General features: G+C 52.3%; 1 protein-coding gene across 2 annotated transcripts in view; it reads right to left on the bottom strand.

The window, feature by feature from the left end:
- Positions 1-26907, bottom strand: part of MAN1C1 (mannosidase alpha class 1C member 1) — a 173069-nt gene that overhangs the window by 38495 nt on the left and 107667 nt on the right. For both annotated transcript variants that reach the window (XR_004183332.1, XM_031665644.1), the window contains exons 3-4: positions 3514-3629; positions 975-1055 (exon numbers count right to left, since the gene is read on the bottom strand). Coding sequence is in view for 1 of the 2 variants with exons in the window: in XM_031665644.1 (XP_031521504.1) it covers positions 975-1055; positions 3514-3629 (197 nt within the window). In the remaining variant the exon portion in view is untranslated. The remainder of the gene's footprint in view (positions 1-974; positions 1056-3513; positions 3630-26907) is intronic.

Raw genomic sequence — 26907 nt, 5'->3', positions numbered from 1 at the left:
CTTTCACTGGAGCTCAGGATGGGGGATGAAGAAGCCTCCCATTTCTATAGAGCTCTGTGGTTTTCAAAATTCTCTTGCAGGGAGGAGAATATGGACTTTGGAGCCGTCAGCCTTGGGGCCCCACACTTTCCTTCCTATCCCATGTCCTAAGAGCTCTTTGAGTGAAGGGGTATCAGAACCATCCATGCTGGGGAAGGAGGTGAGGCCCAGGGTGGGACAAGGAGCTCGCTAAGCCCATGAGTAGGTGAGGGTGGCGTGGAGTGAGGGCCAGGTTTCCTGACTGCACCAGCTCTGCCTTCCTGCAGCGTGCACTTCCCAGCCCTCCTTGTGGAAGCCAACACAGCTCACCTGGGGGCAAGGCCTGACACTCGCAGACACAGCAGTGGCTGCCCCACCTCACCTGCTGCCCCTGTGAGACCTGGAGCAGGTGTCTGGCTGGTGGTTGGCCCAGGAGGGGAGGACAAGGGGTGGCTGTGGAGGACAAGGCCTGGGGGTCTTGGTCTTGGCTTTATCAGTCCTGAGAACAAACACCCGTGAAAAGCAGCCCAGGTGTCTGCTGGATGCTGAGTGGGATTTGAGCGGATGCTGTGTGGACCCAGCTGCTGCTCTCAGAGAACGTACAAGCACCCGTGGGAGCCAGCTGGGTTCACCTGGGCAGCAGAATGGGGGCATCAGAGTAAAGGAGGAAGAGCCGTTCCCCTCTTGCTGCCGCTGCTTTGTGTGATAGATTCAGCCTTGGGGGGGCCATCTGGGGTGGGAGCAACATGCCCACCATAAGCAATGACTGATTAAGCAGGGAGGGGAGGGATGGTCGGAGGGAAAACAGGCCCTCAGGGGCGGACTTGGGCGGCCCCAGACCCATCCCTGCCCCCTTAAGTCTCTTTTCCCATGGGTGGCATGAGGGGGAAGGACTGGATGTTCTCCAAAGCCCTTTCCAGCCTGGACAGTCCAGGGGTCGTGAAGGGCCAACCCACCTCTTCTCCCGTCAGGTAGAAGGCTGAGAGGAGTCCCCCGATGTAGCGGATGTTCACCTCAAACAAGGATGCTTCTCCGCTCTGCAGGACAGAAAGGAGGGGGACAGTGGGGACACTTGTAAGATGCAGACCCTTCAGACAGGTCACCCTGGCCACTGATACTCCTCCCGTACCTGTGCCCGGCTCTGGTGAGCCAGGCAAGGTGGTGGTGGTTTTCATAACAAAAGTTGAGAGGAATCAGCACCTGCCTGGCAGAGCTCCTGCAATTTCCAGCATTCCAAATAAATGCTGGGCTTGGTTTCCTTCCCCAGCCCTTGCCAAGGCGATGGCAGCAAAGTGATGCCTGGCTGTGCTCCAAGGAGCGCCAGAACCTGCCTGGAGAGCTGCTGGCTGGAGCTTAGACTGAGGGGAGGCGAAGCCCACTCTGGTCAGGCTACTTCCCCTTCCCGGGGAGACCCCAGGGCTTAGCAGGAAGACAGCGAGGCCCTTCCCTGGTTCTCTGAGGAGGCTGCGGGGCAGACAGGGACAGGCTGGGGCTAAGAAGGAGGGGCCAGGCAGCTGTGTATTCAGTGAGCAGCAGTTTCTTAGGCCCTCAGCTCAGAGCGCACAGGGCATGCCCATACTTGCTTGCCTTAATCATTTCTATTTTCTTTCCTAAGTTGGGATTGCAAATCAGGGGTGCTGGAGCATCACGCCAGGACCAGTCTGGGGTAAATCCCACCTGAGCCACGGACCTGGCTTTGGCACCTCAGGAAAGATGTGCAGCCCTTCCCTGCCCCATTTCCTCAGCTGCAGAAAAGGGCTGCCAACCCCTCCCATGCAGGGTGGAGATGGGACACAGGGGCGCTGCAGAGAGAGGCCTGCCCATAGCCGGACATGCCTGTTGTCACCCTCCTTGCCCCGGAGGGTTCCCCCAGCATGCTTTGAACACCACTGCCTTTATCACCGAGAACAGCAGTGCTCATCTGTTAACCTGGGGGAACTCTTCCACCCACAGAGCACCTGCAAAACCGCTCCCTTTCAGCCTCCCAGGGCTCAGCGAGGTCAGAGTGTGGCAAGGGTCATCATTCCCACTTCTCAGATGAGAAAGTCAAGGTTCGAGGTCGAGTGACCCCACCTTGCTTTCTTCCAGGGACATTTCCTCACCTCCTCCACCTGCCTGAGTGTCCCCCGGTTCCTAGGGCACTGTGGGTGGCTGCCTGAGCCCATTCTGTATCCCAAAGAGCCACTGTCTACACAGCAGACAAGGAAGGCCTAGGGGGACACTCCTTCCTTCTCCTTCCTCCATCTTTCTCCAACCCAAAGACGGGTAATGGAGGATTCTCAGCTTCCTTGGCCTCACACAAACAACCAGAAGTGTTAACAAGCCTCAAGTCATCCTAATAATGACAAGGGTGACCTCACTTTACACCAGCATCAGACTTCACAGTGTTATAAAATGTGGTTACAACTCTCCACTGTATTTAATTCTCATGATAAGCCTATGAGTTAGGCATTATTAATATCGTTGCTGTTGTCATCATTCTCATTGTATAGTTGAGGAATTCAAGGCTCAGGGAGGGTCAATGACTTTTCCAAGAGGTGCAGGGCAGCCAGGACTCCAGAGGCCTCTGTCTCCAGGGAAGCTCCCCTAAAGTGTTGCATTCCCAGGCTCTCCCAGACTCTCCGCGCTGCTCTGTGCTGGCAAACTGTCTCTCAAGGAGGCAGGGGCCTCGCTGCTGCCAGGAGCTGGAGGAGCCGGTCCCAGACCTGTCTGCAGCAGGACCTGGCACTCCTGGAGCCCACATGGAGGCTGGTGTGTGCTTGGATGCGGCCCCTCCTCCCCTCCCGGTCTCCATTGCTTACTCCCCAAGTCCATGTAAATAGCCTCTCTCCATGGGGAGCTCACCTCTGGGATGCATGCCTTGCTTTAGTCTGGGCTGAGAGATCAACATGGTGGGGTCTGCTGTTCAAGCCTGTTGTGCCATCCAGACACATGACCATCCCCTCTGCAAGGCCCTGGTCCCTGAGCAAGTGTGCCTGCAAGGCTGGAGACCAAGAGGTCCCAGGCCTGGTCATGGGCCTGCAAAGGGACGTGCACCACCCACTCCACGCCCACCCCACCCAGCCATCTCAACAGGCCAGTGCAGGGCAGGCTCAAGGCTGGAGCAGCTCTGAGCAGATGAGCCACTTCCCTCCTCCACAAAGCCATTCCCCACTTGCTGCCGCTGCTTTGTGTGACAGATCCAGCCCTGGGGGGCCGTCCAGGGTGGGAGCAATGTGCCCCAGATGAGCAATGACTGACCTTGCAGGGAGGGGACGGATGGTTGTGGTGGTGTCCCCTCCCTAGGGAGGATGCTAGACTGGGGAGGATGTCCCCACCTCAAGGCTGTCTTAAGGGAGGGACTCAGCACAGAGTGCACGGCAGCCCCGGTTCTGAGACTGCTGGGCTGTGCAGCCTTGGGCGAGACCCTCAACATCTCTGGGTCTCAGAGATGACAGGGTGAAGCTGGCTGTTGGGCCTCTTCTGGCCCCCACCCCCCGAGGGCCTCTGACTCACCACATTCAGGTGGAAGCTCTCTTCCACCCAGGCCTTGGCCTCCTGGAACTCCTCTTTCAGCTCCATGAGGTAGAGGGTGTCGAGGGAGTCAATGACCGTCGCCCCACTGAGGCCTCCTGCAGGCACAGAGCATTGAGGGTGTGACCCAGGGCCATCCTTCTCTTTTCCCCAAGCCACCGTTCCCAGGGCCCCTCCAATGCCAGTGTAGCAAAGGCTGACCTCAGGCACCATCCAGGCGGACTCCAGTGCCACCATCGAAGGTGAGGCCGAGACCCAGAGTCCCCACCATGGGCTGCTGCCTCCTCAGGGCAGAAAACAGCGGCCAGAGACCAAGGGCTCAGGCTGCGCCACTTCCCAGACCTCGGTCCACTCTTCTATTGGTCAGCGCGTCAACTATCACTGCCAGTCAGCCACCTACTTTTCTCTACTTTGGCATACAAAATTCTTTTTTTTTTTTTTTTTTTTTTTTGAGACGGAGTCTCGCTCTGTCACCCAGGCTGGAGTGCAGTGGCCGGATCTCAGCTCACTGCAAGCTCCACCTCCCGGGTTTACGCCATTCTCCTGCCTCAGCCTCCCGAGTAGCTGGGACTACAGGCGCCCGCCACCTCGCCCGGCTAAGTTTTCGTATTTTTTAGTAGAGACGGGGTTTCACCGTGTCAGCCAGGATGGTCTCGATCTCCTGACCTCGTGATCCGCCCGTCTCGGCCTCCCAAAGTGCTGGGATTACAGGCTTGAGCCACCGCGCCCGGCCTCTTTTTTTTTTTTTTTTGAGACAGGGTCTAACTCTGTCATCCAGTCTGGAGTGTAATGGCGCGATCTCGGCTCACTCCAACCTCCGCCTCCCAGGTTCAAGCGATTCTCCAACCTCAGCCTCCCGAGTAGCTGGGACCACAGGTGCTCACCACCACGCCTAACTAATTTTTGTATTTTTAGTAGAGACGAGGTTTTGCCATGTTGGCCAGGCTGGTCTGGAACTCCTGGCCTCAAGTGATCCACCCACTTCGGCCTCACAAAGTGCTGGATTACAGGCGTGAGCCACCACACCCAGCCTGGCATACAAAAATCTTTTTTTTTCTTTTTTGAGACAGAGGCTCATTCTGTCACCTAGACCAGAGTATAATGGTGCTATCTCAGCTCACTGCAACCTGCAACCTTCACCTCCTGGACTCAAGTGATTCTTGTGCCTCAGCCTCCCAAGTAGCTGGGATTACAGACGCACGCCACCACACCCAGCTAATTTTTGTATTTTTAGTAGAAACAGGGTTTCACCATGTTGGCCAAGGCTGGTCTCGAATGCCTGGCCTCAAGTGATCTGCCCACTTCAGCCTCCCAAAGTGCTGGAATTACAGGCATGAGCCACTGCATCTGGCCTAAAAATCATAACCATGCCAATCCTCTGTCTCTTCAAGATTAGTTGTAGCTAATAGAGGGTGAACTGAGGCTCAAATAGAAAATAGGATACCATACAGTCATCCACACAGGTGGGGTCGACCTGTGCCTATTTACCTGGGGAGACATCCATGGGATCTGTTTTTTTTCTTTTTTTTTTTTAAAGTAAATTGCAAAGAAGAAAAAAAAATAGTATAATTCTCATTGTACATCAAAGTATAAGTGTACAGAACTAAGTCTGGATAGAATGACCCAGTGGCTACCTCTGAGTGCCGGGATTACAGGTGCTTTTTGGTTTCTTCAGCTCATGGGTTACTTTTTTATAACCAGAAACTTATTTCCATTAAAAAAAAAAAAAAAAAAAAAAGGAAAGAAAATTTGGGCAAAGAAACCAAACAAATGCACAAAGCAAAAATTTGTGGCCATTCTCATTCTAGTGCATGAACGAACTACGAGGCCTGGCCCCTACCACTGGGCATCAGGACCTGTCCTGGGAGTGAAGGCTGACATAAGTGCAAAATGATAGTTTTCCATCCCATGAACCAGACAGAAAAGTAATGAGGAAGACACCCTCGGGCACAACCAGAGCTTCTGCACTCAGTGCAGGAAACTGAAGGTGAAGGGGAGGGAGAAAGAGACATGCCTGGTACTATCTGAAGGGCTTCCTGAAAGAGGTGGCGTCTCCCATCAACTCCTTACAACTATGGAGTCATTGCAGGCAGCAGCAATTTCCTTTAGGGACCAGAGTGCAACCCTAACAGGAGTGATTGTTCCTTCAGTGTCCTCCCTGCAGAGGCTGAAAACATTGAGAGTCACAGGCTCCACCTTCCACAGTGGAAACTCTGGAGCCTGTTGAGCCCACTTGAGTCTGCAGTGTGTGCTTTGCGGCACCTCCTGAATTCAGAGTTAGCCTCTAATCTCCTTAATGAGGGCTTCCTAACTGCTCACTTGTGTTGACTGAAGGAAGAGAATCCTGAAATTCACACACTTAACCACCTCTCTAGGCTGGGCAAGGTCTGAAAAAGCACATGGCCGAGAAAAAGAATGGAAATGAGAGTGAGAGGGAGGGAGCAGTTAGGAAGAAGATGAGGCTGGAGGTGGAAGAATCTATTACCAGAAGGGAGGGCTCGCCAAGGAGGGAGCAGAGGGCTGGAGGGACCCAGCCCTGTGTCCTGGGATGGGCTGGAGGTCGGAGAATCTATTACCAGAAGGGAGTTTGCCAAGGAGGGAGGAGAAGGCTGGAGGGACTCAGCACTGCATCCTGGGATGGCTTCCCTGTTTGGGCTGAAGTGAATTTCCAGAATGTCAACCCCTCCCACGCCTAAGGAGTGGTAGGAAAACACATCCCAAAGCCAAACAGACTTGATCCTTTGCTGGTTCATCCCAGCTGCTTCCCCTGTAGGTGGCAGGGCTGAACGGAGTTCCTGGGCCTTATTCACCCTCTTGAGGTGCTCAAGCAGGGAGGCACTGAGGAGCCCAGGGGAATGAGCAAGGCACACAGGGTGCAGGCCTGGTGTCCGCGCTCCTGGCTGCAGCTCAGGCCCCTTTCTGTTCTATCAGAACTCAAACCAGACATTTGAAGGGCCTGGAGGAATTTGGGGGATCCTGCTGCCCCTACCCCTTCATTGTCACAGATGAAGACCTCAGAGAGGGGATGGGACACACTCAAGTCTAGACCAAGCAGGGACTGGCCTAGCCCCAGGCCAAATGGAATGTTTTCCACACATGGGGCATGGCAGGGCCGCTCAGTTCTCTGTGAAAACAGTTGCAGATCTGATTACCCACCCCACCCCACCCCCTCGGATCAGTTACAGATCAAGAGAGGCCCAGGCCGTGTGTCCTTCAAGGCCAGGGGACAGGCAGCCGCAGTGTCTGATTTCTGAATCCTGCCCTGGGCTCCCTGGTGTTTTTACCCCATGCGCCCTTCTTCCTCTAGATCAGGCTGGGAGGGCAGCCAGGGCTCCTCGTGACCAGCTCTGCCCTGTGACGTCCCTGGGGACGCTCTATGCGGCCAGCTGAGAAAGCAGCTTGCTAAGAGATTTGTTGGCAAGTTCCTGCCCCTGCTCTCAGGCTCCTGAATCCTTCTCTTGGTTGGTCTCCCACCCCCATTCCCACCTGGCACATGGCTGAGCTGCAGTCCAGTAAGGCACTTACTGGAAAGCCTTTCATTCCAGGCCAGAGGTTACCCAGCGGTCAGGCTGGGCAGGAGAGAAGGCCCTATCCTGAATTCAACCCTATTTGCACCTGCAGCCACCCTGGGGCAGCTCCCCAGGAGGAAAGACACACTCCCTGTTCAGTAAACAGACCATGATTTATATACGAAGAGCCAGCTTGGACGCTTCCCTAGGGCTGCGGCTGGAGCGGGCTCCATGTTGGTCCACTTTCCTGTTCCAGTTCTGAAGCCATGGGTTCACCCCTTCCTGCCAGTGCAGAAGGCAGTGAGGTGTCTTAGAAATAATACAGACCCAGGAATCAGCAGCCCGGCGTTCAAATCCCGTTATGGGCAACACATCTGCTCTAAGCATCAAAGTTCTCATCTGTGAAATGAGGTTAAGACCACTGGACCAGGGCACTGGGGAGCCACTGCAGGTTCCTGAGCCAGGATAAATACATCATATACACACCTGGCCTAGATACATCTGATAAATACATTCTATATGCTTGGCACAGACTAAGTGCTTGATAAATCAGTTCATTGGTCTTATTTCTGGGGTCCCTTAGTTCACTTTGAAATAGCAGCCTGGCCAGGGAGTGAGGAAGGGCAACGAGGTCGGGGAGACCCTCTTGATCCTTTCCTTTGGGAGGGTTTGGACCTTTGGCTACTGAATAAAGCCTCTGCAAGGGAACCTCACACATAGCTAAGAGGCTGCCTTTGGTGTCAGGGAGATGCATGTTCAAATCCTGGCCTCTTACACCCTAGCCGTGCAATAGCGCAAGCCATTCTACCTCTTGTGCCTCATTTCCCTTATCTGCAAAATGGGGATGACACTAGACCTGCCCCATAAGGCTTCTGGGAGGGTTAAATGGGACAGGTTGATGGACAGGGGCTGGCATGATAGTGAGTACACGCAGCCCTCCTTGCCCCCACTGGCCCTGGGCAGCCTCTCCACAAAAATCTTCCTGGGTCAGTGAGGCCTTGGGTTGCAACTGCATTCCCGGCCCTCTCCCTCACCCCTGCAGGGCAATGTGAGTATGAGATTGCAGCCTGCAAAAATGCTTGGCCCAACTTAAAGGAAAACCGCCCCATAGGTCCCATATGTATCTGCTGCCGAGGCCATCACTACCTAATCTCGTTGTATAGCTGCCTCCAAAAGGGTGCTCCTACCTCCAAGACCCCTTCCCTTTACCTCTTATCCACCCTAGATCCAGATCCAACTTGGGTCTCTCCCCCAGCTCAGGAACCGCCAATGGCTCCCCAGTGCCCATGCAGGAAGGGGTGCAAGCTCCTGCTTCCACACCTTTGCATGTGTGGTCTTCTCTGCCAAGAAATCTTCTCTGTGCATCTTGGCATGTTCAACACCAACATGTTCTTCAAGGTCTGCCTCCCAGGGGCAGCCTGACCTGGTTCCACTAGCTAACCTCTCCTTGCCCTGAGAGTGCCCACAGCACTTTCTTGGACACCCGCCACCATCTCCCTGCACTGTGGGGCTTTGCCTCCCTAACTAGACTGTGAGCCTCTTGAGGTCAAGGGCTCCCACTGCCTCTCTCATACCCCTCCCCACCTTCCAGCCTTGTCTCCAAGCATCCCAAAGGTCAGAACCCCCAAACCCAAATGGGCTACTTGCCATTCCCTGCAGCCTCTTCACACACCGCTACTTTTATGACTTTTCTACAAACTCTGCCAGGAACTGCCTTTCCCCATCCCACCTTCTCCTGTGGAAATCTAGGGCCCACCGCAAATGGCTCATTACCCACAAAGCCATGCATGTGATCTCACCTTCTGATGTCCGGCTTAGAGCCCTTTCTCTGTGAGAGGGTCTTCTCCAGCCCCCCATGTCTACATTCTAGGCCCCTACACTGTGCACCTCCACCTTCCCCCATTCTCATCTCATGCTAATGGACTCATGCGTTTCCCTGTCCCTGTCACTTTATAATAGTGGGGACTATAGTTTGCATCTGTGTCTTCCCCACAGTGGGACGGCAGGAGGGTAGGAGCCAGGCTGGTCTCCTGGTGTCATGGATCCTGGCTCCTTACTGGATCTTGGCCTTCAGGCTGCCAATCTTCCTCTTGCTTCTCCTTCTACCCTGGGATGGCTTCTTCCCAGTCTGCTGTGCTGGTTCCTCCTCATCTCCTGACCTCTAAAGACTGGGGTGCCCTGGGGCTCTGCCTTTGGGCTTCTTTTCTGTCCATCATTCTCTTAGTGATTTCAAATCTTAAAATCCATCAGCCAGGCACAGTGGCTCACAACTGTAATCCCAGCACTTTGGGAGGCCAAGGCAGGCGGATCATGAGGTCAGGAGTTTGAGACCAGCCTGGCCAACAAAGTAAAACCCTGTCTCTACTAAAAATACAAAAAATTAGCTGGGCGTGGTGGCAGGCACCTGTAATCCCAGCTACTTGGGAGGCTGAGGCAGGAGAATCGCTTGAACTCAGGAGGTGGAGGTTGCAGTAAGCTGAGACCGTGCCACTGCACTCCAGCCTAGATGACAAGAGCGAAACTCCGTCTCAAAAAAAAAAGAAAAGAAAAAAAAAGAAAAGAAAAGAAAAGAAAAAATCCATCTACATGTTGACGACCCCCAGATTTAAGTGTCCTGCCAAGACCTTGTCCCCAAACCCCAGACTCACATATCTAACTCTGCATGCACATCTCCACTTGAAGGTCTTCAGGCATCTTATGTTTCACTGTCTGAAAGCTAATCCCACGCCTTCCTCCAGACCTGTTCCTTCCAATCTTCATCTTGATTAATGCCAATGTCCTCCTCCCAAGAGCTGTGGCCCCCAACCCTTGATGCTATCTCGCACCCCCTCATCCAGTCCTGCAGCAATTCCTGCTGGCTTTGTCTTTGTAAGATTTCAAGACACTGCCCACACCTCACGTCCTCCGTGCTACTGCCTTAACCCAGCTACCTCCTCTCTCTTGCGTTTATTCCACTGGCTTTATTATTTCCCTGCCCCCTTGGCATCTACCCTTGCCCTTCCCTCTTCCCCCACCCCACCCATCTGTCCTCAGTGTGGCAGTCAGAGAGATTTTTTCAAAAATTCAAGTCGGCCGGGCGCGGTGGCTCACGCCTGTAATCCCAGCACTTTGGGAGGCCGAGGTGGGCGGATCACAAGGTCAGGAGATCGAGACCATCCTGGCTAACACAGTGAAACCCCGTCTCTACTAAAAATACAAAAAATTAGCTGGGCGTGGTGGCGGGCGCCTGTAGTTCCAGCTGCTTGGGAGGCTGAGGCAGGAGAATGGCGTGAACCCAGGAGGCAGAGCTTGCAGTGAGCCGAGATCGTACCACTGTACTCCAACCTGGGCGACAGAGCGAGACTCTGTCTCAACAACAACAAAATTCAAGTCATATCATGCCACTCCTCTGCTCGAACCCCCCCATGGCTCCCATCTGACTGAGAGTTGAAAGCCTTAGTCCTTCCCATCCCTGGGGCCCTGTGATCTGCCCTGGCTCCCTCACTGCCTCTCCTCCTCCACTTTGACTGCGCACTGTCCCTTCAGCCCCCACTTCAGCCTCCAAATCCTGCTCCTTGCTTAGGCCCTGGCAGCTGCAGGCCACTCTGCTGAAACTGTTCCTGCCACTCGCTGTCCCCTTGTCCTCTCTGGTTTTCCCCAGCCTTTATCACCACGGGCATCACGCATGGATCTGCTCTCCCAGACACTCCGTCTTCTCCTGAGGGGTTGGCTCCTACGGGGGAGAACTCAGTTCACCGTCACCTTCCTCTGCCCAGAACACTGTCCAGCCCCCATGGGGGCACGTAAGTATTTAGGAAAGAAAGGCCCCCTCCCACTGAATGGGGAGGGCTTCAAGGCGGGGCTGTGGCGCATTCACAACCCCCAGTGCCTGGCTACAGTCTGACCCTAGGAGGCATTAAAGGTAAGGGGTTGGGCTAAACAACATGAGCCCACAGCACGGGCGTCTGTGGTGACCACGTCCAGAGCAGGGTCGTCTACTCCAGGGGCTGCCACCACTATAAAAAGACCCTCCCATCAGGCTGCCCAGGGTGACAATGTGTGCCCAAAGCCTCGCCCTGCACAAAGCTTTCTGTGAGGAGCGTGTCAGTCTCTACAAGGAAATGAACCTCCAGTTCCCAGAACCTCCTCCCGAGGAGCTGCTGAGCTAGGAGCCAGCCTGCCTCCCTGGATCGTGGTCTGCATCCCACCCTGCTGACTCTGCCATATTAACGATGATGAGGTTTTTATGTGATATCATATTAGGAAAGAGAAATGGTCAGGCTGGCAACACAAACTCCAGGAAGAACATTTAGAAGAAAAAAAATCACCCAAGGCATAGCCTATTCCCACAATATCCCCAGAGCCACATACTAATGGCTGCATTTAATTTAATGAGATAATCCACAGAGATCTTTCTTAATCTGTAAAGAAACAACACACGCTTTTCTCAGCATCCACAGAAACCCATGTGCTGTGTGGCAGGCCACCTTTTCAAAGGCGGCTGCTGTGGTGTATCTTATCCCACAAGAAGAACAAAGCTTTTCTTGTGACATTGACACACCTCCCATGGCTCCTCCCCTTGAACCTGGGCAGACCATTGTGATCACCTGGATCAACAGAATGAAGCAGAAAGGATGAGGTGCTCTTTTCTTTATTTTTTTGAGATAGGATCTCTTGCTCTGTCATCCAGGCTGGAGTGCAGTGGTGTGATCATAGTTTATCGTATCCTTGAATTCTGGGGCTCAAGCCATCCTCCCAAGAAGCAGGGACTATAGGAGTGCACCACTATGCCTGAATAACTTTTAAAATTTTTTTTGTAGAGATAAGAGTCTCACTATGTTGTCCAGGCTGGTCTCAAACTCCTGGCCTCAAGCAATCCTCCCATCTCAGTCTCCCAAAGCACTGGGATTATAGGGGTGAGCCACTGTGCCTGGCTTGACCTTAAGGCCCAGACCTTAAGAAACTGGCAGCTTCCACCTCCTGCCTCTCAGAATGCTGGATCTTGGAACCAGCCACCATATTGTAAGGAAGCCCAAGATAGCTAGCTCTCAAGGTGAAAACACGTAGAGAGCCATGTGTCGGTTTTCTGACTGACAGTCCCATCTGAGGTTCTAGCCAACAGCCAGCATCAATTGCAATGCATGACTCAAAAGCTTCCAGATAATATCAGCACCCAGCTGTCGAGTCAGCCTCAGCCTTCAAGCCTTCCCAGCTGAGAGCCTATACATGACTGCACAGAGACAAGCTGTCCCCTGTTGTGCCCTTTCTGAATTACTGACCCACTCAATCTGTGCGCATAATAAAATAATTGTTTTAAGCCCCCAAGTTTCGGAGTAATTTGCAATATAGCAATAGCAACTGGAATGTTTTTGCCACATGGGTTTTTAGGAAGATTAATTAAAGTGACATCCCCATTACCCAAAGTTTATTGTTTAAAACCAGATCGTCTAGTAGGATGAGGCTGCATAAAACCCATTTATGGATTGGGACCTCTCCATTTCTATCTGGTCTGTTTTTCGTGTGTTGTGTTTTAATTTTTTTTCCTTGAGCAGGAATATTTTCCTTGAATTTTCCCATGATGGCCATTTCCTGGGTCACATAGCACTGTGCTCTGAGGCTGAATATTTCCAGGCAAAGGTTTCTTGAAGCCTCTGGAAGGAAAGATATTTTTTAGGGACTCTTCCTGGAACCCAACAGAATGCTCTTACTGGAGGCTGATGCATGAGAGATGAACACATAATGATCACATCGCTGCCCTGTTTAACCACCCTCAACCTCACCCCTGCCTCGGTTCTCCAAGTTCAAACTCCTGGGCACAGCGTGCAGAGCCCATGGTCCCAGCTGTGGCAAGCTCTCCAGCCTCACCTCTTGTCCTGCTCTCTTTGCATGTGATGCTCGACCCACATCAGACCACCAGCAGCTCCTCAGACTCCCTGGTGTGCCTGCTGATATGGGTCCCTCTGCCTGGGATGCCTTCCCTTGCAGTTGGCTTGGTAAACACCTACTCATCTTTCTGGCCTTGGCTCATACATTAAGCCTTTTCCCAAGACATCCTTGAGCCGCCAAACAGAACTGACCATGCCCTCCTTTGGTGCCCACCCACTCCACTGCACGTGACTTTGTCCCAGCACCGTGTGCACTATATTGTATGTCTCTGCGTAGGTGCCTGTGAATCCTAGGGTGCAGTGGCTGGGTCTAACACTTCCCAGTGGCCCTGGCATCCATCCTCAGGCTGGCCACAAAGAAGGCAGAAACGAGTGGTTGTTGAATGAATGAATGAATGAATGGCGACTGGAAACGCAAACAGCTCTTTCTTGGGGGTCTCCAACACTTTACCAGGCACCTGGGCCTCGGAGAAGACACAGCACACACAGTAGTGGCCAGCTACCAAGGAAATCCCTGTTGAAGGGGTGAAATGGGCAGCCACAGATGTCAGGGCCCTGGTGGAACTAATGGCTTTCTCCACCCTTCCCGAGCAGATGCCACAGCTGACTGGAGAATGGTTACCGCAGCCAACGGCTGGAGGAGGTTCCCTGTGACAAGTGGCTGGACACAGTTCACTGAGGCAGTCCGCTGGACACAGCTCCTCATTGGAAAACAGGGTGTGTTTGTAAAATGTTAATGTTTGTTTTTAAACAAGAGCGGAGGGTGCTGTCTGATCTGGAAACCTGTGTTTAAAAGCTCCCTCTGACAGTGCTGTAGAGCAAGCTCTGAACTGCTTTCATCTCAAAACTGGAGCTCAGAATTCTGGAGTGATATCTCCAAAGTCACAAAACTCAGGGCAGAGCTGTGACCAGAAGCCACCTTCTAGCCACGTGACCTTTACATTTCCTGTGAGGCCTTGATAGGGAAGAGAACATGGGCTTTGGAGCCAAACAGACCCGGTTCTGATCTCGGCCTCATCCATCCTTGCTGTGTGAGCTTGGGCAACTGACTTGACCTCTTGTACCCTCAGTGAAATGGAATAATGAGCCGGGGTGCAGTGGCTCATGCCTATAATCACAACACTTTGGGAGGCTTAGGCAGGTGGATCGCTTGAGCCCAGGAGTTCAAGACCAGCTTGGGCAACATGGCAAAACCCCGTCTTTACAAAAAATGCAAGGGGCATGTGCCTGTGGTCCAAGCTACTTGGGAGGCTGACGTAGGAAGATTGCTTGAGCTCAGGAGGTAGAGGCTGCAGTGAGCTGTGATGGCGCCGCTGCACTCCAGCCTGGGCGACACAGCAAAACCCTGCCACAAAAACAAAAGTTAAACAAAGTAAAATGGGACAATGAGGTCTCCCTTTTAGGGTGGTATGGTGATGAGTTTGGATGAATACATATAAAGAACCCCCATACACTGTCCAGCACTCAGCAGGCACTCACTACAAGAGAAAATGACACACCCAGCATACAGCAGGTACTCAATGCATGGGGCTGTTATCACAAGGTTCAGTTCCAACAGAGAAAGTCACCCTCAGGCTTGGCAAAGCTACGAGCCCTGGCAGATGCTTGGCCCAGCAGAGAAGGTACTGCCTTTGTGCCAGGCAAGCAGAAAGCGTGAGTCACAGGGAAGACAGGACTGAGCTGGGCAGGGACTGGGGCATTTTAACTACCCAGTAGGACTGCAGTACTCTTTTTGCCTCAGCGGGGAGAAGGGCAAAAATCAGAGCCCTTTGCCGCTCATCCCACCAGACATCAAAGTCCAGCTACTGCTCTGGTGAGCTCCTGACAGCAGACACAGAGACCCTTCACACTCTGGCCTCTACTTGCCTGGGGAAATTAGATGGTTGTTCAACAAATCTTCACTCCCTCCCTCTCCCTCCTCGGGAGGAGTAAATATCCCTATCCCGTTAACCTTGGGCTTTTCCATGTAACTTGCTTTGGCTTCATGGTGGGTGGGAAATTAAAACTCTGCCCTTGATCTTAGGTTTGGCTATGAGACCTGCCACAGGGATTAGTGGACATGATCTGAAACATGCTTGTATGGCTGGGCTTGCTCTCTTAGGCTCCCACGCTTCACCATAAGAAGAATGAACCTCAAATGGCCACTGGTCAGGAAGGATGAGATATGTGCAGAGCAGACTTGGACCTAGCTAGATGCAGCCTAGATAAACCAAATTCCAGCCTATCTGCAGTAACAAAAAACACTCACTGTGGTCTGCCTCTCACTGTGGAATACTTTGTTATAATACAACCCTATTATGGAAATAGTTGACTGATACAATGCTCTTATAGTCCTATGTCATATATATACATACACACACACACACACACACACACATATACATACATACACATTTTGAGACACAGTCTCGCTCTGTCACCCACGATGGAGTGCAGTGGTGCGATCTCTGCTCAGTGCAACCTCCACCTCCCGGGTTCAAATGATTCTCATTGCTTCAGCCTCCTGAGTAGCTGGGATCACAGGCATGTGTCACCATGCCCGGCTAATTTCTGTATTTTTGGCAGAGGTGGGGATTTGCCATGTTGGCCAGGCTTGTTTCAAATCCCTGGCCTCAAGTGGTCCACCTGTCTCGGTCTCCCAAAGTGCTGGGAAAACAGGCGTGAGCCACCGCGACTGGCCCCCTATGTCTTAATTGTCTTTTCATGTGTTCCATATTCTAGGCAAACTACTACTTCCATGTGGCCCATTCTCTCCAGCTTCCAGCCCTTTCTTCAAGCTGTTTCCTCTTCCTGGCATGCCAGGATCTGCGGAGTGAAGGACTGGACACCCTCCCTGCACTGCCTCTATGTGAGGAGGCCTCCTTGACAGCCAGTGCCCTGGCCAGAGGCAATTCCTCTGTGGTGTGAGGTTCTGGGAGCCAGACACTGACTCCATGAGGCTCTGAGATCCTGGCCCAGGGTAGACACCCCCAAAAAAGTTTCTTGTGGAATGTGGAATTCTAAATGCCAGCCAACCCTTCCTTATCAGAAGTTAAGAACAATCCTTTTGTGCCTGGCACTGTGCTGTTTGCTTCACATCCATCTTTTAAAAACTCTATCATTGGGCCAGGAGTGGTGGCCCATGCCAGTAATCCCAGGACTTTGGGAGGCTGAGGCGGGTGGATCACTTGAGGCCAGGAGTTCGAGACCAGCCTGGCCAACATGGTGAAACCCCATCTCTACTAAAAAATACAAAAGTTAGCCAGGCGAGATGGTGAACGCCTGTAGTCCTAGCTACTCGGGAGGGTATGGCACGAGAATCACTTGAACCAAGGAGGTGGAGGTTGCAGTGAGCCATGATTGTGCCATGGCACCTCCAGCCTGGGCAACAGAGAGAGACTCTGTCTCAAAAATAAATAAATAAATAAATAAATTAAAAAAAAAAAAAAAAAAAAAGCTCATTGTCCCTCTCTTACAGACAAAGATTGAGGCTTAGAGGAATTAAGTCATTTGTTCAACATTCATTCACTCATTCATCCCAAATATATTTTTTGGGTGCTTGGGGTATGCCTGGCACTGGAGTCTAGTGGAGTGAGGGGAAGTACCCACAGAGACACATCTAAATGTAACACATGCAATGCAGAAAAACAGAGTGGCCATGGAGGAACGCCATTTAGGTGGAGGTGGGGGACGCAGCCAGGAGATGGGCAGCATTTGGGCAGAGGCTTGAAGGAGGCCCAGGAGGAAAGGGGCCAAGGGCACGGCAGGCAGAACGCATAGCACATTGAAAATCCCGAGGTAAGGGTTGTGTGCAGTGGGAAAGGGGGAAAGCAGTGGGCAGTGAGGGGGTGGGGGCCAGACGACACGTGGCCCTGGGGCTTCAGGAAAGGGGGTCTGGATGGCTTAGGAACTGGATCTGACTGGCTGCTGTATGATGAGTGGCTGGGCCCATCTTGGGTAGACTCCAGAGCTACCCATCTTGGTTTGGTGAATTGTCCTCTAGGCACTTATGGATGAGGAGGACGGGGGCAGGAGCACCTGGGTCTGCACTTTGAGACCCTGTGAAGGCAGCTGGAGGTGGGGGGCAGCTGTTTACCAGTCCAGGAACAAGAAGAATTCAACAAGACCATGGGGCACGTGAGCCAGGTGCCTCACCTCAACTCCTGGGGGAGGCTCCAGCTGTTTTTGACAGTGCCAGAGCCTCCTAGGCCCACGGGCACAGGGTTGCAGTGCTGTCTTGGGTATACATTGTGGCCACACAGAGCTATGCATTGATCATGGCAAACACGGCCTGTGGACCACAGCCAAGAGGCACAGATGCATGGCTCTGATAACAAGATGAATGATGACTATTGGAAAGGGGAAAAGAAAGGAAATCAAAGAGGTCCCATTCACCCCTGCAAAACATTAAGAGATAGCAGAGGCAGTACCAGGAGGGCCTGGTAGGGCGCTGAGCCTCAGGGAGGGTCTTTGTGGTTGCTGGGATGGCTTAGCTGCAGGCAATGGGCCAGCAGAATGGATTGAGTCCTGGAAATCCATGCTTGGATCCACCACTTACTAGCTGCCTCAGTTTCCTCATCCTCCACAGTGGGAGCAAGACCTCCACCTTGCAAACCATCCTGAGGGCTAGAGATCATGCAAAATGCCGGACACCACAGACGCAAACCTGCGTGGAGGCCGACACCATGTTGCTGAGTGCACCACAGGGAGCACCTCTTTTAAGTCTCACAACACATGAGGAGGAGGGTGCAATTCCTGCCCCTGTTTTACAGATGGGGAAACTGAGGCTTCGAAAATCATCTAAACCTCCCAGTGCTGATGAACAGGGAGCCAGGACTCAACTCCGGCTATCTGCCTTGGTGGCTCTGCCCTTCACTGCTATGCCATTCTATTCCTGCACAACTTGGGAGACTGGGCTTGGTTTGGAGGGCCCAAGAAGGTCCCGGGGAAGTACTCTTGGCTTTGAGACCACAGGCTACCTCCTGCGGGCCTGTGGCTCAGCCTGACCCTATCTCTCACCTCTGGGCTGGAGCAAGGCGCCCCCGCAGCAGGCACTACCTTGCAGAGAGCTGCCACCTCTCCCTGGGAGCCTGGGCATCCTTTGCAGGAGCCTCCCCACATGCTCTCGAGGGGTGGCTCTTCTTACCTACACTGTTCTGGGACCCACCACTGATCCCCGGGCCGAGGCTCACTCATAGGAGGGTCTGAGTTGGTCTTTTTCTCGATGGGAGCCTTGGAAGGAAGAGATCCTACCAGATGCATCTTTGGAACCACCAAAGAGCCTAGTGTGATGCCAGGTGCATGGTAGGTTTGGAGTAAATACATAGTAAATTAACCCTGAGATAGACCAGAGCAGGAGCCCAGAGCACGCATGACCACAGGCTGGACAGGTGGCCCTCTCTCCATCAGGCCATGACGAATCCATCTGGTTTACTCCCAGCATCAGTAAAGAGGAAGGGATCAGCCTACACTCCTATAGACCAAGAGCCTTCCTTTTCTTTGGTCCACAGGCCCCTTCCAGAACCTCACAGAAGCCACTCAGGCTTCCCCTTGCCAGACTTACCTGTGTCTAACAGAGAGGGAGGCAGGGGCCGGAGACAGATTCCTACAAAGGACAGAGTAGGGCAGAAACTTTGCAATCGGGTAGACTTAGAATAAAATCATAATTGGCCTATTACTAGCTGTGGGACTTCTGGTCAGCTACCTTATCCCACGAGCCTCAACACTCTCCTCTGTGAAATGCAGATAATGTAGATTACTGAAGTCACTAGTGCTAGTGGATACACAATGAGGTTTGTTTGTTTTCCTTAAATGTAAATAGACCACAGAGGATACCTATGAGCTGCCTCTCATTTGATTATTATTATTATTGTTGTTATTATTTTTTGAGACAGGGTCTCACTCTGTTGCCCAAGCTGGAGTGCAGTGGCACGATCACAGCTCACTGCAGCCTTGACCTCCCGGAGCTCAGGTGATCCTCCTACCTCAGCCTCTCGAGTAGCTGGACTACATGAGCATTTGCTACCACGCCTGACTAATTGTTTTGTACAGACGGGGTTTCACCATGTTGTCCAGGCTGGTCTCAACCTCCTGGGCTCAGACGGTCTGTCCACCTCAGCCTTCCAAAGTGCTGGGCTTACAGGCATGAGCCACCAGGCCTGGCCTCATTTGATTTTTTAAAGGCAGCAGCGATTGTGGGGGAGGCACAGGTTTCTGGTCAAACCATGTGCCTTGGCTCTGTGGCTTACCAGCCTGTGACCACAGCCAAGTGACTTAACCTCTCTGAGCCAGCAGTGAGTCTGCATCTGTCCAAGGTACCAGCAATAACCCTGTCGCAGATGGGGTGGCTTGGATTAGGTGAAGGGTACAGGACTCCACACACAGAGTCTGGCAGGAGAGTGAAAAGGAGGAGGAAGTGCCCACGCAGGGAGAGGCCCCCCCTCCCCACCGCTTGCCCTGTCCACCCACCCACAGCCAAGCCAGGCCTCATCCAGTCGTGACAGCCCTGAGCATGCTTCCAGGGCAAGAGCTGCCTCTGTTTCAGACCTCAGTGCCCAAACAATTCACAAATGCAGTAAACGTGCCACGGCCCAGGAGACAGCTCTCCGCTTCAGAGAAAACACACAGTTCAATTTCCTAAAGATCGAACCCCAGGAGCGTCTCAAGGCTTTCCTGGCGAGAGCAGTTCTCGGAACTCAGGAGGCACCACCCTCATGTGACTGAACAATTAAAGCCCTGAGTATTTGTCATTCTCGGCTAAAGTTTTCGAGGACGGCTGAGAAAACTAAAAAAAAAAAAAAAAAAAAAAATCTGATTTTGGCAGTGTGGTTTTCAGAAATATATGGTAATCCATTTTTGTCAATTCACCGAAGGCACAGCTCAAATCATTAAAAAGCCATCTTACTTAATCATGCGTGGAGAAGGCCAGTCTCTGCCTCTGAGATCATTTTCAAACAGTTTCAGGGTAACTTTCAAAAACTCACAGGCAAGCAGGGAGGGGATTATGACAGACCGTAATCTGAGGAATTTCTCTTTCTGGTTCTCAGAGGGTAAGGGATTTATTTGAGAGGAAATCACTACCCAGACCTTGGCCTTGGTGGTGGTGGTGACAATGGTGAGGAAGATTCTAGGATGGATCAGGCCTGACCTCTGTCCTTACAGAGGCTGCAGCTGCTTTTGCAGAAAGACAGTAAGCAGTTTCCCAGCAAAACAGCAAGTAAATGAATGATTATGAAGCCTTGTGACAGGTGCTAAGAATAGGTGGAAGTTTATGCAGCTGTTAAGGCCTGGCTGTGAGCCACAGGGTTTGGAATTTGACTTTGCCACTCTGCAGCTGTGTGACCTCACACACACTCCTCACAGACCTGGGTTCCTCATCTAGAAAATGGGATGCCTGGACGGGCGCGGTGGCTCACACCTGTAATCCCAGCACTTTGGGAGGCCGAGGTGGGCAGATCATGAGGTCAAGAGATCGAGACCATCCTGGCCAACATGGTGAAACCCTGTCTCTATTAAAAAAATAAAAATTAGCTGGGCGTGGTGGGCCTGTAATCCCAGCTACTCGGGAAGCTGAGGCAGGAGAATCACTTGAACCTGGGAGGCAGAGGTTGCAGTGAGCCAAGATCACTCCATTGCATTCCAGCCTAGGTGACAGAGCTAGATCACCCCATTGCACTTCACCTGGGTGACAGAGTGAGACACTGTCTCAAAAAAAAAAAAAAAAAAAAGAGAAAATGGGATGCCTGCTTTGTAGGCTTGGGAGATCAATGAGTTAATTCCTGGGAAGCTTTTACTGCGGTGCTTGGTACACAGTAAGCTCTCAATAAATGCTGGCCGAGTGGCTAACTCTGCTCAGGAAGACTCGTGGACCTGTGATGGATCAGGAAGAACGAGCAGGAACCTTCAGGGTGGAGAGCAGCAGGGGGGACATTCCAGGCAGAGAGCACAGCATGTGCAAAGGCCCTCCAGCTGGTCAGAGAGGAGCATAGGTTTAGGCAGGGGGGAATGAGGGGAGCAATGTGGCCAGTCAGCTGGAGCCGTCCTGGGAAAGACTTCAAATGCAGGCCAAGGGGTTTGGTCTCTATGTTGAGGGCCATGAGGAGCCACAAAGGGGTGTCTCAGGGCTGGGCCATGAGCAGCCGTGTACATTAGAAGCTAATGAAGGGGCAAGAGGCTGCCGAGAAGGCTGGAACAGCATTTGGAGATCCAGAATCCTTCTGGGGTCAGAGCCACACAGCGAGTTTTCTTTCAGGTCTCAGACCACCCTGGGCGCTTATTGACTCCTAGGTGACCAAACTCTCACTAGGGGTCCCCAGCCTTTGTTTGAGGGTAATACCCTCTACTGCACCAGGAAAGATTCTGCTCCCGTTTCCCTTCCTTAGGCAGAGCCGTTGAAAGGAAATAGCCGTCCAGGCAGGAATTGCATTTCCCAGCCCTTCTGCATCTAGGTGGGGCCACAGGACCCAATGGGGTGTGGGCATAGGCTCCATACACCACTTTGAGGCTGGCCCATAAAAACCATTCGTGCATCTTCCAAGGCTGAGGCAACCTTGGGGGTTACAACCTGAAGACGATGGTGTCTCCATCACCCTGAGTGCCTGAATCATCAGGGGGAACGGAGCTCTCCCCACCATCAATTTGACTTTCCATGAGCAAAAACGAAATGTCTGTTGTCTCCAACCACTGAAGTCTCTGGATTTATCTGTCACAGCAGCCAGCATTGCCCTCAACAGACCCACCAGGCAGAATGACATTGGGCACTTTACCTCCCTGAGCCTGTTTCTCTCACACAGATTGTTGTGAGTGCCTCATAAGATGACAAGCGTAAGTGCTTTGCAAGCAGCGAGGAACCACAGAGATCTGTCTGTCATGGGGTTATTGGCTTTGGTCCCTCTGAGAGCCCAAGGTTGCAGAAGGGAGGGGACTCTGGCCAGTCCCTGCTGAGGCAGGGAAGTGCAGCAGCTAAGGCCTGGAGAAGCTCCCGGCAGGGTCTCAAGATCCACCAGCAGGTCCTGGCCTAGGCTGGGGCCTCTCACTCCAGGCTTTAGTTCAGCCCTTTGAGAGATGCTCCCCAAATAGCTGAGCTCCCCGAAGGGAGGAGGCTGGGGCCTGGCTTCCATCTCCTGGCAGCTGCCCTGGGAAGCAGTCGGCCCAGCCTCCCTCTGATAACTTGTTCCAACCTCTCACAACTCATTAACAGGAAATTGCATTCCCTGCCAGGAAGACGCAAGCCTGATTTTTCAGACATGGTAGGTAGACTGTGTTATCAAAGCCTTGTCATGTGTCTGCACGGCCCCCACGCTCTCCTGCTCTCTGGTGTCCTCGGCCAGGCTCTGAGCTCAGAGCACATATTGCCTTTGGATGTGGCTGGGCAATCTGCCAGCTTGTCTGGCCAGGGCCAGGGGCCCAGGATGGATTCCCGCAAGGGTGCCTGAGGCTCAGCCTGTACCCCTCTCCTAAGCATCCCACACTCCCTGCCCAGGACTGGGGATGAGACCCCGCAGGGGGACAGGGTGGGGAAGGCCTGAGTGACACAGGATGTGAAGAGCTGTCTCCGGCCTCAGAGACTTTCACACAGAATATCCTGGGCACTCCGTGTCCTTTTGCTGCTGGGTTCCTCTGCCACAGCTTCAGAGTGGGGGCAGAGAATGCTCACCCCCAGCCTCTGAAGCCTGGAGTAGGGTGCAAGGCCACTTTGTCCTGCACGTATCCCCCACTGTCCCGTTCTCGGGCAGGGTGGGTGCAGACGCCAGCCTCCTCCACCTCCCACACTGTCTCATTCCTTCACACAGTCGCTCACCGCCTCTCACTGGGGACCCGTGAGGAGTTCTCAAATCACCTGGCAGAGGAAACACCATCAGTGCCCTGGACTACGACAAGGACATGAAGCATCCATTTCCAAAGTCTATCCACAGGCAGGACTTAGCCTGTTTGTTCCTTATCCCCACCCTGAGTGGTATCATTAAACCTGGTTTACAGAGGAGGAATTTACATGACTGGTGCCTAAGATCATCCAGCTAGTCCGCTGGGCAGTAACCTGAGCTGGGTCTAGCAGCCTCCATGATCATCATAATACATCCTTCATGCCAACAACTAAACTGAGAATTTTGCTTTTTTTTTTTTTTTTTTTTGAAACAGGGTCTTGCTCTGTCAACCAAGCTGGAATGCAGTGGCACAATCTCGGCTCACTGCAACCTCCACTTCCCAGGTTCAAGCCATCCTCACACCTCAACCTCTTGAGTACCTAGGAGTACAGACACATGACTTTTTTTTTTTTTTTTTTTTAATAGAGATGAGGTCTCACTGTATTGCCCAGGTTGGTCTCACACTCCTGAACTTAAGTGATCCTCCCGCCTTGGCCTCCCACAGTGATGGGATTACAGACGTGAGCCACCATGCCTGGCTGAGAATTTTATACTCTTAATCTTCATAATTATACTGCAGTGTAGGTGGTTGTATTATCTCCACTTCTAGATGACAAAACTGAGGCTCAGAGAAGCTAAGAAGCTTGTCCAAAGCTGCACAGCAAATAAGCAGGAACCACGGCCCGAATGCCTACCGTACTTGTGCTTTCTCCCTATACCAGCGGCCTCAAAGGCGAGACGGGGCCCACCTGGGGAAGGCAGATGATGAGGCTTCAAGTCCTACCAAGCAAAAAAGCAGGGTATAAAATTGCACACATGCTGGTGACCACACCCCATTACAAAGTGTGTGTACATGGATGACATGGGATGGGGTCTGGCAGTCAGTGGCTGTGTGTCTCAGAGGGAGGCAGGGCCTGGCAGCTTCTGTTAGTGCCTGGCCACCGTTGGCTGAATTCTTCCTTGTAAGGATGGCTAAGTGTTAAGGTAAATAGGAACCAGGTGGGCACAGGTGTGGTGGGTCCACCTTGCTGTGGCCCTGGAGACAGTGGTCGTGGTGGTCCTCCCTCTCATTCCCTTTCCCCAGGTGTAGGAGCCACCTGGTCAGATAACTTCTCCACCTCACTGCATTCCAGACAAGCTTCTGCCTTGGGCAGAGATCCAAGCAAACCAGAGACCACTGCTCTGAGCACTGACCGCTTTTGAAGAAGTGAAGACTTGCAGGAGAGGGGCTATAGTCGGAGCAGTGTTAAGAGAGTCCCCCACCATAGAGGCCAAGGCCAAGGAGCCGGCCTGCAATGGCCTGTAAAAGGCCCTTTGCGATCCAGCCCCTGCCCAGCTGGGCAGGTCACTCAAATGAAAGCCTCACCTTTCATTTCATGCCACAGCCACACTCAGCTCAGCGTGCTGTACCGCCGAGCCTCGGCCCAGGCTGGACCTTCTGCCCTGAGCACCTTCTCATTCTTCAGCTCTACCGTGTGCATCTGTTGTTCTCAGATGCCTTGAACCCAGCCCCCAGATTTCAGATGGTGCAGTCTCCCTCAGATGCCACATGCCTTCAACTTCCATTAAAACAAACACTGGGAGAGAATCTTTAATAATGCCGTCTAGAGGGCAAAGTGGGAGGCGAGGCAGGATCCTGAGGCACTGAAAAGTGAGGTGGGATAGCCCAAGGACACGCTGCATACTTTATTCTAGGAGGAGCTAGGATAACCCATGAAGCCCTCAGCAGGCTTGCTCTAGCGGGCCCCTAATAGTCTCACGCCGTCATGCCCTTGCAAGTGCTGTGCCCTTTACCTAGACTGTCCTTCTCACCTGGGAGACTCCAGCTTATTCTTCAAAGCCCAGCTCAACGTTATCTGCTCTGTCAAGTTCCCAGAGGCAGAATCAGTGGCTCCTTCCTCTGTATTCCCGTAGCACTTTGACCTCATAATTATGTGTGAATCCCTCCTCTAAGAAGAGAACTCTTTCGAGGCAAGGGACGTGGCCAGTGCACCTTTGCATCTCTAGCATCCATCCCAGAACTGGCCTAGAAATGCCTCTGAATGAATGAATTAATGAGCTTCCTTTTGCTAAGATCCCAAGATACCTATTTTCCCACCTCCTGCTGGGCCTTCCCCTTTCCAGTCACAAGAGGAGCAAACTGAGCCTTTTGTCTTCACACCACATTGGTATTGACCAGGGTTGGGTTTTAATGGTGCTTTGACAAAAGGCAGCTCCCACATTCATTTTCCTTGGCTAATTACATTTCCCAATTGAAACGCTTATCTCTGGACTGGTGTTAAAGACATAATCAGTTTCCAGAATGGATTCAAAAGAGGTGAGAGCAAGAAAATAATTAAGCCAACTTCTGATTGAATCAAATAATTAAGCAGATTTAATCGGTTGCCTGTGATCTACAGCTCCAGCCTGGGCCTGGGGAGTGTACTGTTCTATCAGAGAGATCATGTCTGATTGTTTTAGAGATGGACAGCATTTCTTCCAGTAGCAAGTAAAGGATTGGCTCTTTTAACTGAATGCAAATCAGGGTGGCAGAACCCCAGGTTCCTTGTTTTGGCAAAATATTCTGTGTTTGCAGGAAAATAATAGAGGCTGGGGGGTGCTCTGTTCGTGAGCCATGCCTAGCCACTCACAGTAGAGTTCGTACCAGTGGTCCCAATTCCTTATCCCTTCCTGCATTCATGTCCTTTGCCACTGAATAGGATGTCTCTCCCCATCCTCCTCCTCTGGGCTCAGACACATGTGGCTAACTTCAGCCAATGAGAGCAAATGTGACACACGCAGAGGCTTGAAAAAGCACGTGCATGTTTCTGCTTGTTTTCTTGTCCTTTTGCCACCTCCATGGGAACACATCTGAATGAGAGCTAAGATGCAGAGATATGTGGAGCAGAGCTGAGTTGGCCCAGTTGTCCAAGCCAAGGATCTCTTAGATCAGCCAACAGTCAGCTGCCCTCGGGCACAAGGGTGAGCCCAGTCAAGACCTGCAGTTGTAGGCCGGGCGCGGTGGCTCACGCCTGTAATCCCAGCACTTTGGGAGGCCAGGTGGGTGGATCACAAGGTCAGGAGGACTGAGACATCTTGCACAACATGGTGAAACCCCATCTCTACTAAAAATACAAAAATTAGCCGGACGCGGTCGTGTGCACCTGTAGTCCCAGCTACTCTGGAGGCTGAGGCAGGAGAATTGCTTGAACCCGGGAGGCAGAGGTTGCAGTGAGCCAGATCAGCCACTGCACCTGTGCCTGGGCAACAAGAGCAAAACTCTGTCTCAAAAAAAAAAAAAAAGGTAGGCAGTCATTTGGACTGCCCAGCCTGGGTCAGCTGAACTCTGAAGATTCCTGAGTTACCTAAACACTTATCGCTGCATGCCAGTGAGGTCTGTGGTTGTTTGTAACTGATACAGTATCCCTCAGCCCAGGCTGACCTTTTCTCCAGTCCCAGCCTCTAGAGGGTACCCCTCAATCCTTTAGTCCAAGCACCACTTAGAATGGAGAGTCATACATCCTGCTGTTTGAATGGTAAATCTTTATGCAAAAACCCATCTGATCTTCACAAAGACTCCTGGGTAGACATCAGGAAAGGGATCTTTTGTCCCACTCTACAGATGATGATGTTGAAGCTCAGGGAACCCAACAGAAGAGCCAGAGACTGTGGTTAAAGATTGTGAGTTCAATGAATGCACTAGCCTCTATTTCCACCCAGAAACTCCACTAAGACAATGGTATAATTTTTTTAAAAATGCATCAATCCACAAAGATAGAGCAACCAGGGAAGAAGACGATAGTAACAAAGTTTGGCAGCTGGGAAAGAGACGTGGAGTGCTGACTCAGCAAAGCCAAGAAAGCAGAACCCTAAGCCATGACAATGCAAGCAAACAGGCACTCAGGTTTGTGCTAGAAAACTCCAAAGGCTCTGGGGTTGGTGGCAACACCAGGTATCTCTGGAAGTGAAATAAGAGGAGGGTTTGTTGCAAGTCGGCTTAAAGGCAGTAAGATCCCTAGATCCTCTTCCTACTTCTGCCAAGAAAATGTTCCCTCTCATCCCAGCAGAAAACCAGAGGCTGAGTCTCAGAAAGGAGTAAGACAGAGGGCCCCTGGATGCCTGGCTGAGGCACCGTGTGCCATCCTGGGAGCAGAGGGGGTAGGTGAAGATTTTTGGGCTGCC

Source organism: Papio anubis, chromosome 1 (assembly GCF_008728515.1).
Source record: "Papio anubis isolate 15944 chromosome 1, Panubis1.0, whole genome shotgun sequence".
NCBI lineage: Eukaryota > Metazoa > Chordata > Mammalia > Primates > Cercopithecidae > Papio > Papio anubis.
This window is presented reverse-complemented; position numbering and strand designations above follow the sequence as displayed.